The 11,531-nt window shown below is 50.8% G+C and overlaps 1 protein-coding gene across 1 annotated transcript in view; it reads right to left on the bottom strand.

The window, feature by feature from the left end:
• Positions 1-4,908: 4,908 nt before the first annotated feature.
• Positions 4,909-11,531, bottom strand: part of PTPRS (protein tyrosine phosphatase receptor type S) — an 83,190-nt gene continuing 76,567 nt past the window's right edge. The window contains exons 33-37 of the mRNA XM_042782767.1: positions 10,915-11,041; positions 10,717-10,842; positions 6,010-6,164; positions 5,751-5,886; positions 4,909-4,977 (exon numbers count right to left, since the gene is read on the bottom strand). Of these exons, the coding sequence (XP_042638701.1) occupies positions 4,909-4,977; positions 5,751-5,886; positions 6,010-6,164; positions 10,717-10,842; positions 10,915-11,041 (613 nt within the window). The remainder of the gene's footprint in view (positions 4,978-5,750; positions 5,887-6,009; positions 6,165-10,716; positions 10,843-10,914; positions 11,042-11,531) is intronic.

Raw genomic sequence — 11,531 nt, 5'->3', positions numbered from 1 at the left:
TATCAGTCCACTTCAGCTCACTAATGCCTAGGATATCGATCTTTATGTGTTCTATTTCATTTGTGACAACTTCCAATTTTTCTAGATGAATACTTCATACAAAGTTCCCAATTGCATGTACTTCATACATTCTGATTATTAATGAGTGTTTAAAGCTGTTTCTTTCCATTTTAAGTCATGCCCCAAATGAAGGTTCTGAGAACTTTACTCCATCCATGTCATTAAGGTTGACTCTACTTTCAGGCATTAGACTGCTAACCAAAAGGCTGGCAGTTCAACACCACCAGCCACTCCTTGGAAGAAAGGTTGAGCAATCCACTTCCATAGTGATACTACCTCGGAAACCCAAGGAGGGGTTGCTATGAGTCGGGTCTGACTCAATGGCAGTGAGTTTGTTTTTTCTTTGAGGAAGCAGCTCTTCACTAGTCCTATTTTGAGTGCCTTCCCACTGAGGGGCTCATCTTCCACCACTGTATAGTCAATGTTTCATGGCTATTTATTAAGTTTTCCAATAATAGATAGTGTTTCATTGCTATTCATCAGGTTTTCAGTGGCTAGTGTTTTCGGACGTGGATGGTCCTGTTCTTCTTCCCAGTCTGTCAGCTCTGTTTAAATCTGTCCACAATAGGTGACCCTGCTGGTATTTGAAATACCAATTGCATAGCCTCTGGCCTCACAGCAACACACAAGCCATTTCAATACGACAAACTGAAGGTAAGTGGTGTTCCTAGTTGCTACTGTCAATTTGATCCTATACAGTTAGGAGAGCACAATGTGTTTGTCAGATACTGCTCACTAGTTAAGCTAAACTGTCTTTTGGTTTAAAGAAGACTTCAGAAAATATTTTTGGTTTAAGGTTTAAAGATTATCTCAGGGAAAATTTTGGGAGTTCCTCTAGGCTCAATGGCTCCAGAGTCTGAATTCCGTTGAGAATTTGAAATTCTGTTCCACATCCCTCCAGCCCCCCTTTTAATCAGCATTCTTCTACAGAATCTCTGATCCAAATTCAGGGATGGACGCACCATACAGTTCTTGTCTCACAGTAAGAGGGGCAGTGACCCGTGGAGGCAATTAGCCACTCATTCTATCTCCTCCTCCAATTCCTGACTCTCTTTCTTCCTCTATTGCTCCATCTCCCCCTAGTTCTTGCATTCAAAACTCAGGGGCTATTAGATGCAGGTCTTACATGGTTCTTCTTCATCCTTCTCCCTCTTCACTGCCTGCTTTTCCCTCTATCTCATAGGGAGGAGGGGAAGAGCTCTTTTCACTCCAGTTCTGCCACTCATCCCCACTGTCCCTCCCTCTCCAGTGTTTCCTGTTTGCCCCTCTCCCCACACTCACCTAAGGTTAACAAATACCTCCATTTGTAGTTAATGTTTTCTTCTGGATTTCTTGGTTTATTTTTACTTTTATCATTTTGCCTTTCATTAACAAACAAAAACTCACTGCCACAGAGTTCTGACTCACAGTGACCCCCACTGGGGTTCCGAGGCTGTAAATCTTTCTGGAAGTAGATCACCCCATCTCCTTCCAGAGTGGATGGTGGGTTTGAATTGCTGACCTGGTTAGCTCCCCAATGCCTTATCCACTATGCCACCAGAGCACCTTTCCTTTCATAGTACTTGCCTAAGAATTATCTACTATTCATGTTTTCAAAGAAAAGTCTTGTTCCTGCAAGAAAACAGCCTCAACATTTCCCAATTAGAGTTGACCAATTTTATTTATTTTCTTTTTCATTTGGATTATCTTACTCTTTTCTAGTTATATGAATTGAAAACTTGGTTGTTATTTTTCACATGTACTTGCTTTCAATTTTTTGTTTTCTTAACAACTAGGTTGGAGGCTATGATTTTTCCTCTGGGTAGTACTTTGGCTGCATCTCACAGGTTACATTTCATAAGGTATCAAATATGCTATTTAAATTCCTGTCCTGGAGGAAGTGCATCCGAAATGCTCCTTGGAAGCAAGAATGGGCAGACTTCGTCTCACCTATTTTGGTCACAGGACCATTCACTGGAGAAGGATGTCATGCTTGGTAGGGTGGAGGGTCAAAGAAAGAGGGGGAAGCCTTCAATGAGATGGATTGACATGGTGGCTGCGATGATGGGCTAAGTATAGCACAGATCATGGAGCTCGTGCAGGATCGGGCAGTGTTTCATTCTGCTGTGCATGGGGTCGCTATGAGTTGGAAACGACTCGATGGCACCTAACAACATTAAAATCCCATTTGGTTTTAAACTCTGTAAGTTCTGTTGATTCCATCTTTAACCCATGCCTTGTTTAGAAATGTGTTTTAAACTTTGTGGTTGTAGGTGTTTTCAGGGGTGGCTAATTTTACTGCACAACCTACTCCTCTGGGCCCAAATCAGAATATCTTACCTGATAATTTGTTTCTTGAAATCTGTGAAGCTCTCCACTGTTGCTTTTTATAAATTCTCCCTACATGTTTGAGAATTTTTTTGGGATATGTTGTTGTCAGGTTCCAATTCATAGTGACCCTGTGTTAACAGAATTAACACTGCCTGGTTCTGTGCCCTCCTATCTTTGCTTCGCTTGAGCCCATGGTTACAGCCACTGTGTCAGTCCATCTTGTTGAGGGTCTTCCCCTTGTTTGCTGACCCTCTACTTTACTGAGCATGAAATCCTTTTCCAGGCACTGGTCCCTCCTGACAACGTGAGCAAAGTAGGTGAGAAAGTCTGGCCATTCTAGCTTCCAAGGAGCATTCTGGCTACAATTCTTCCAGGACACAGTATTGGTATCTATTAATGATGTTAGTCACATCTCTGTATTTATGCTTGTTCTTTTGACTATCTGATGTGGTTTCTAAAAGGTGTGGCCTCACTCTTTCCTGGGCTGCACCTCTAGCCTAAGCCTACCTCTCTTGTCCCCTGAATCTTCTCTGTGACTTTGGGCAGGGGGGCATCTTTTGCACCATGTCTGGTTCCTCTGCTAGAGGGCTAAGGGAACGACTCACCCTCCCTTTCCCCAGGGTCTGACTTTGGCTCACAGAAGGAGTCCACCCTTGGGGGATTTTGAGCTTGGGGAGGAGCCCAATGCTTCCTTCTGAGGTCTCAGCTCCATTACCAAGCCTTGCTGGAGAAGAAGGCACCCCAGCATGGTGTTCAAGGCAGCAGGTGAGACTGACTGAGGTGCAAATGCCAGTGCTACATCACTGTATGACTCAGCCCTACATCACTGCCTGACCCCTCTCTGAGCCTGTTTCCTCATCTGTGAACTGGGCTGATGACTCTCCATCTTGGATGGCCTAGCCCACTACGTTGTTGTTGTTGTTATGTGCTGTCGAGTCAGCTCTGACTCATAGTGATCCCTTCTTGGGTTTCCGAGGCAGTATCACTACGGAAGGAGATTGCCCCATCTCCCTTCCGAGGAGTGGCTGGTGGGTTTGAACCGCCAGCCTTCTGGTTAGCAGTCAAGTGCCTTAGGCACTACGCTACCAGCACCCATTAAAGACACTCACTTATGGTCACTATCATCAGCAGAAAGACGAGGCAGCCCCTGGAGGGCCAGAGCTTGGGTTCTACATCTGCAGGGTTCTGAGTTCAAATCCCATCTAAGCCACCTACTGTTTGACCTTGGGCAGGGCAGTGTCACCTCTCTATGCCAACTCCCCAAAACACTGCTCAATGAGCACCACTGGTGAGAGCTGGCTCTCTAGCGTCCCCCTGGGGACTGCAGGAACGGGACAGGGCAGCTGGGACACAACAAAGACACCAGTGCCACCAGGGGTCGGACAATTTTCCTTTAATACAAAGTCGATATATCTACATACACAGAGGTGGGAAAACCACCCAACTGCTTCCGTTTGAACAAACAGTGGAAAGTAATGTAGATTCACTCTTGTACAAAGAGAAACTCACTTACTTTCAGGAGAAGGGGTGCCGTCTGTCTGCTTTTGCCCCCAAACTGCCCCACAGTCCCAAGAGGAAGAGTCCCTGATCCGGGCAGCCCACAGTCCCCTCTACCCGAGGAAGCGGGATCCTCTGCCTTTCTTCGGCCCCCCTCTTTGGGGCGGGAGCCGGGCGTTCTGGCTGCGGGGCTGCTACAGTCTTCCCCGCGGCAGCGACCCTTGAGCTCTACCCACCCCACCGCCCCACCCTCAGAGCTGTACGTGATATGTCTGAGAATTTAATTTAAAAATTAAAAAAAATTATAAAAACAAGAAAGAGCAAAAGAAAAAAAGAAGTGGCGCCTCGGAACATCTCGTTTTGACGTGAGTGAGGCACACCTTGTGATGGTAGAAAAAAAAGCCGGAGGACCGGGCCACCCTGGCCCAGCACATCAGCCAACAGCCATCACACAGAAGGTCGGTCTACAGTGAAAAAGCAGACTGTCTCTGACCAGAATATGGAGACGCAAAGTTGTCTGTCCGAAACCTGGCGATGGGAGAAGTTGGTTGGTTGGTTTTTTTTTTAAAAAAAGGAAAAAAAAAAACCCACTATTTTTTAAAAAAAAAGGAATGTCACAGGGTACAGTTACATTGAGAGGTGGAAAGAACGTGGATTTCCGACCCCCCCAAGTCTAGCAGCCCCCTAGTGGGGGGCAGGAGGGAGCCTCCTGGCTGTCTGGGGAGCGAGGGCGAGGGGGTCCACGGCCCGCACCCTCCCACCTTCCTCTGGTTCTGGGGAGCCCCTGTTTGCTCACCGTCCCCCCACCCCCCACCCCAGAATCTCTCATTTTGGAATCGGAAGGAAATGAGGAATGTGCCAAGTATTCGAAGGCGGCGGTGGCCAGGGCCGAGCAGGGGGATGCTGGAGGGGCCGCGGCGTGCCCAGGGACCACGCCGAGACGCAGGCTCCGCTGACGCCCCCTCCTGCCCTGCCCGCTGGGGGCCAGGCCTCCAGGGGCCCGTGGGCACGGGCGCAGCATCCGGGCCGAGGTGCATGGCTTTAGGTTGCATAGTGGTCAAAGCTTCCGAGGTACTCCAGCGCCGCCTGGTAACAAAACTGGTACTCGTCCTGTGGGAGGGGAGTCCAGTTGGTGCCGCCTCGGCGCTAAACGCCTCCCAGGGCTCTGGATGGCCCAGTGGTGCCAGCCAAGTGTGTCTCTCATAGGAGGGCCCCCAACCCCCATGGTAGTCCCTGGGGGTCCCCAAATACAGTGGACAGCTTCACACCGCCTCGGTTTGGCACAGGCTGGGCCCCCCTCCTGGGCTGGGAGTCTGTGACTCTGGCTCCATCTCCCCAGAGACGGTGGATTCGTTAAATCCGTCCCGCCCGAGGCAAGTCCCTCCCTCCTCTGGGCCTCAGTTTCCCTATCTGTACAGCAGGGAAGGGGTGGACTTTTGCATCTGCAGCTCCATTCATAAGGGCCAAGGCACCAAGGCAGGGACCTGGCTCTGCTCTGAACTTGCTATGACATGCAGGCCAGGACTGACCCATCCTGGTCACAGAAAGTGGCAGTTCTTGGCTCTGGACCTCAGTCTACTTATGGGTCAAAACCAATCAACTGGCTGCAGTCACGCCGACTCGGATACATGGCGATCCTGCGTGTCGGAGCAGAACATGCTCCCTGGGCTTTTCAATGCCAGCTCTTTCTTCTCTAGCACTTCCACCTTTCCGTGAGCCGCTGAGCACACTCACCATATGCGTACCCAGGGGCTCCCGCGTGTCCCAAGGCTAACTAACCTCCCACTGCGGAAAGTGTTGGAGGGCCTGCCATCCTCAAGAGCCCAGAGCTGCCAAACTTTGGCTCAGCGTGGCTGGGGTGCCTCCCCCCTGCCTGCCCTTACCTCCGTCTGCACCATGGCCGGCCGCTGGGTCCGTAGCATCTTCACTGTCTGGAATATGTCCACCACGCCCTCGTACCGCATCCGCTCCAGCACGATGCTGAGCGAGATGAAGACCCCGGTCCTGCCCACGCCAGCACTGTGGGGGAGTGTGGAGGTCAGGGCGGGTGTCCTGACCTCATGGCCCGCCTCCGTGGGCTGTTCCCACCTGGCCCTGCGTTCCCCAGCCAGGCAGAGGGCTGGGGCACAGGGGCCCACTCACCTGCAGTGGACGGAGATGGGACCATCCTGGCCGAACTGCTCCTTGGTCTTATGCACTTGGCCGATGAAGTCGATGAAACCCTCCCCTGACTTTGGCACGCCCTGCTCCGGCCAGTCTGTAAACTGGAACTGCCGGACAGTCCGGGACTGGCCATCCTGGAACGGGAGAGTGCAGTCTGCCGTCCACATCGGTACTGGCAGAGGTGGGCCGATGTTGTGTGGCTGCCCCCGCCAACCCCAATTCTCCCTTCCCTCACTCAGTGTGGACAGCCATCACCACCCTCCACCCTCCCCCATTCCCCAATCACATCTTCACATTGTACGCATCCACACGGCAACTCGTCGTGCTTCAACATTTCACTTCATTTCTCACTAAGATGCTCCCATCCCATCCCTCCTGCACAAAGGTGCTGTTATGAATGGAACTGGGTTGGTCCCTGCCAAACGTGTGCAGAAATCCTAAACCCTGAACCTAGAAACGTGACCCTGTTTGGAGCTGACAACTTGGATATTTGGCTGAGCAGGATTTCTACTCAAGATCTTAAGGGGGTGGCACGATTTCTCCTTATTGGTTACAGCAAAATGTGGGAGCAAAGAGGAACTTAGAAATGAACTGTGTAGAAAGAAAGCAGAACTTAAAAGATTTGGGAAATTCTAGCCCAAGTGACTGACTGGTACACCATGTGATCTGCAGCCTATATAACTATGAGACCAGAAGAACTAGATGGTGCCTGGCTACCACTGTCCACCACTCAGAAGGGGATCTATCGAGGAGATCCTGGATAGAGTGGGAAAACAATGTGGAACAAAACTTAAAAGCATTTAAAGAAAAAAAAAAAAAAAAAGGGAGCAGGTTTGCTGGTCTGATAGAGTCTGGTGGAACCACTGAGACTATGGCCCCTAGCTGCCCTTTAGGTCTGGAAATGAACCCACTCCTGTGGCTTCCAGCCAAACAAAAGACAGGTATATGGGCTGAACATTTACCTGAGGTAGATACATTCCTTGGAGAGAACAATCATGGGAGAAAGAAGGGCTGCTTATGCACAGGGAGACAGCTCAGGGGGCAGGACTACATGGACGGAAGGACACAGGGAAGAGGTGACTATGGGGAGGAAGTGGGAGGGGAGCTGTTGCATTGTGGGTAATTGCAGTCAATATCATGAGACAAAGTGTATGTGAACTGCTGTATAGAAAGTGAATTTGCTCTGTAAACTTTCACCCAAATTACAATTAAAAAAAAAAAAAAAAGATTTGGGAAATTCTGTTGTGTGAACTAAGAAAGCTCATTCTAGAACTTTTGTCAAGGGTGAATTTTTTTTTTTTTTTTTTTAATTTGGATGAACTTTTACAAAGCACATTCATTTTACATTCGATAGTTCACACCCATTTTGTTTAGTGACACTGGTTACATTACCAGCAGTGTAACAGCTCTCCTCCCATGTCCTCCCTATGGTTACTCTTTCCCTGTGTCCTTCTTGCCTGTGTATTCCTACCTTTCTCTCTGTGCAAATGCTGCCCTTCGGATCTCCCACAGTGGACTGTTGTAAGGAGTGCATCTCCCTGGTGGAGGTGTAGTTCCCAGGCCTGTCTACTGTTTGGCTGAGAGTTAAGCCACAGGAGTGAGTTCAATTCCAGGCCCAAAGGCTGACTGAGGCCATAGTCTCAGGGGTTCACCAGTCTCTATCAGGCCAGTGACCTGGTCTTTTTTGATTCTGACTTTTGTTCCACACCCACTCTATCCAGGGTCTCCAGTTGTGACCCCTTTCCGAGCAGCTGGCATTGGTAGACAGGCATTATCTGGTTCTCCTGGTCTCAGGCTCGAGGAGATTGAGGTTTTCGTGGTCCACTGGTCCTTTGGACTGTTTCCATGAGTCTGTATTTTCTTTACTCTTCTTTGATGCCGATGAGGAGAGAGCAAGATTTGCCGCTTAGATGGCCACTTGCAAGCTTTTAAGACCCCAGTCACCACTCACCCAAGAAAGATGTAGAACGTTTTTGTGAACCACGTTGTGCTGAATGAGCTTGGCGCCCACTGCAACTATGGTCCCCCCAAGCCCACAGGCCCAGTGACCTACCCCTCAAGGTGCTGATTTGTGGCCAAGAAGTGATCCTAACTTTGCCTCCTGTTATGTTTGAACTGCGTATGGACATTTTTATAGCACATACAAATACATAGATAGGAATATCGTCTGTCACACCTATGTATGGTCAGGGGTATTGAACATTTTGGGTTAAACCAGGCCTGTGACCAATGGAGTCAACCTCAGCAGGAATCCTGTCAGCTCAGACTGAAATGGACAGAGAGAACGGAGGGAAGGAAGGCTGTCCGCCTGCTGGAAAGCTACGGGCAGGAAACGGGCCACAGGAGCTACTGGGTTGAGAACACCTGCAGCCCTCCAGAAGAAAGGGACCATCCCAGGAGTAGTTCAGAGACCAGCAGGACTGATGGGAGGAGCATGAGATGGGTCACTTACTGAGCTGCAAATGGTGAAGCCACTGCCTCCGAGGTCTAAGAGGGTGGGGTTGCCACCTAGAGTCTGAAGGGAAGGACTCACTGGCCATGTGTGCTGGGAGAACCAGATCATGCTCGAGCTTCGAGAGCTAAGGAGATTCGCTGCGTTTGGGGCTGGCTTGGTACCCACGACCCCCTCCTCCTTTCCCTTCAATTTTCCCATTTCTGGTGGGGATGTCTCCCAGGTGCCTATTCCCCGGAAATGCTGTGGACTGTATTCTGTCATCTCAAAACAGATGCTGAAGTCCTTAGCCCTGTCCTTGTAAACATGGCCCTCTTTGGAAACTGGGCTTTCATTTTTGTCAATGAGGTCATACCAGAGCAAGGGGGTCCTAAGCCTAACCCCTGTGAGTCACAGAAAGAACAGGAACAGACAGAGGCACTCGCAGGGGAAGACAGATGCCAAGGAATGCCAAGGGTCGCCGACAGACGGCAGAAACTGGGAGAGAGGCTCACAGAGGAGCTGGCAGGGCCGAGATTTGGACTCCTGGCCTCCAGAACTGTGAAGGAAGAGATTTCTGTTCTTAAGTCACACACTTAGGACGTTTCTTTTATGGCAGCACTGAGACACTGAGATAGATGACAACACCATCAACCTACCGAACCATCCAGTGACGCCACCTTACACCAACACAGGCCGCCCAAGCACCCAGCCATGCCTCTCACCACAACTCCACTCTCATGCACCACCATCCCCACTGCAGCTTTCCACTGAGAGCTTCTGTCCCCTGCCACCCACCCTCCCTTTCCCAGGCCCTTTGTCCAAGATACCCCATCATCTTGCACTCTACCGTCACAGAGCACCATCTCACACTGTCATCTCCCCCATCCCACACCACCACCTTCCAAATCCCGTCATCAGTAACTCATCACCCCTGACCTTACTCTAGCCTTACTCCCTCCACTCAAGCATTCCTGTTCTCCAATCCCACCTGCCCACCACCATCGTCCTCTGACATTTTCTATCCTTCATGACCCAATGGCACCAACTGCCTAGCATCCATCCTCATCACTCGCCACTCTATCACTCTTCGCCATCCCAGGGTACCATTTTATGCAACATCTTCCATCCTCCTTCATCGATCATCTGCCCTTTTCCAATCATATCCTTCTACCATCAAAATGGCACCATCCAGTATCACTGTCCTCTACCACCACATGCCATCCAGTGATGTCATCTTACCCGATGGTCTCCGTCCTCCATCACCCAACAGCACCGTCTACCACCAGTGACCACTGACCCTCATCCTTCACTGTTCAAAGCCGTTTTGATATTCTCCATCTGCTGCTGGTCAAATATTTGTCTTTCCTTCCTATTCCATCTTCCCATCCACCGCTGATAGCTCACCACCCTTCACTGACTCACAGCACCACGTTCCACCAGCACTCCCCACCTTCTGTGATGCATCCATCCCATTCCCGGTCCCATCTCCCTACCATCTGTGTCCACCCTCTGTCACCTTCTAACAGTGCCGTCTTCCACTGGTTTTCCAGTGGGTAAACCTTCCCAATCTCCATTTTCACCAATCCACTGACACCGGCTCGCACCACCCACAGCACCAGGACCAGTGACTGCTGTTCATCCATCGCTGAATTCACCATCCACAGGGACCATCTTCATCAGCATTCCCTGTCCCCCATCACCCCACCCCTGCATTCTCCACCCTCCTTTCCCACCATTAATTTGGATCCTCTGTCACCCAACAAGGCCACCTTCCACTGTCAGCCTTCATTGTCATTACCACTATCTGTCCTCCCCCCTCACTGTTCACCATCCTTCTTTGTTCCATCTTCCACCTCTTATCACCATGAATCTCAATCTCCCCACCTCACCTTCAGCCGCTAATGCCATCTTCCTCCACCAGCCACAGGTTGTTACCTCCAGGGAAATGCCCCACTCACTACATTTCACGTGATCCCCCTGAGCAACGTTCTCCAGTGAGGAGTCTCACATGTGCTCCATTAGCACTACAGGGTCACTGTAGGGACACAGCCCTCTCTTCCACCTACTTGGTGGTTGGAGTGATTGGCCAACTCACCTCTCCTCTTCCCAGCCCCTCTGTTATTCTGACCCCTGGGGCTTTGCTTCCACTACCCATCACGGGAGGTCTCTCCAGATCACTAAAGAAACATTAAGCAGACTTTCAAGTCTGACTCTAGTTGCAGCCCCTCCTAGCAAGCTGTCCCCACACTTACCCGGGCGTCTGTGACCTTGAACTCCCGAAGGATATACTGAGGCATGTTGTATTCCGCCATGGGGTCCACCACGAAGTACTGGTAGCGGGCTGAGCGCTCAGCTGGCCAGTACTGGTGACACTTCTCCTGTGAAGGAGACCACAGCTGCGGTCAGCCCTGTGGCAGGCCCAGGCTGCTCTCCCCCCGGCCCCCACTCACCCGGCCCATCTCGCGCAGCTTGGTCAGCATCACCACGATGGTGGAGTTGTTCTCCCACAGCATGCGCCAGAAGTCCTCCGTGGTCTCTGCCAGTGGGCCCTGCGTTGCGATGTAGGCCTTCTGCTGCCTGTAGGGTAAGGTGTATGAACCCAGGCCCCCATGGAAGCCACCTGAGGCTGGTGCACCAGTCAGGACAGGACCAAGCAAGGACTCAACGCTAACCTCCCCCCGCTGCCTACGCTCACCACAACGGCTGCCACCATCTGCCTGTCTGGCCAAACCCCATTGTCGTTGTTGTTAGGTGCCATTGAGTCATCTCTGACTCATAGTGACCCTGTGCACAGCAGAACGAAACAATGCCTGGTCCTGTGCCAGCCCCATGATCCTTGCTATACCTGAGCCCATCGTTGTAGCCACTATGTCAATCCCCAAGCGAAGTAGCCCTGAGCCCCTCAACCCTCATGTTGTTATTACGTACCGTCGAGTTGGACCCGACTCATAGTGACCCCTCCTTGGGTTTCCAAGGCAGTATCACTACGGAAGTAGATTGCCCCATCTTCCTCCCGCGGAGTGGCTGGTGGGATTGAACCATCAGCTTTCTGGTTAGCAGTCAAGTG

The sequence above is a fragment of the Orycteropus afer genome, unplaced genomic scaffold (assembly GCF_000298275.1).
Source record: "Orycteropus afer afer isolate SDZICR_OR568_19922 unplaced genomic scaffold, OryAfe1.0 scaffold00461, whole genome shotgun sequence".
Taxonomy (NCBI): Eukaryota; Metazoa; Chordata; class Mammalia; order Tubulidentata; family Orycteropodidae; genus Orycteropus; species Orycteropus afer.
This window is presented reverse-complemented; position numbering and strand designations above follow the sequence as displayed.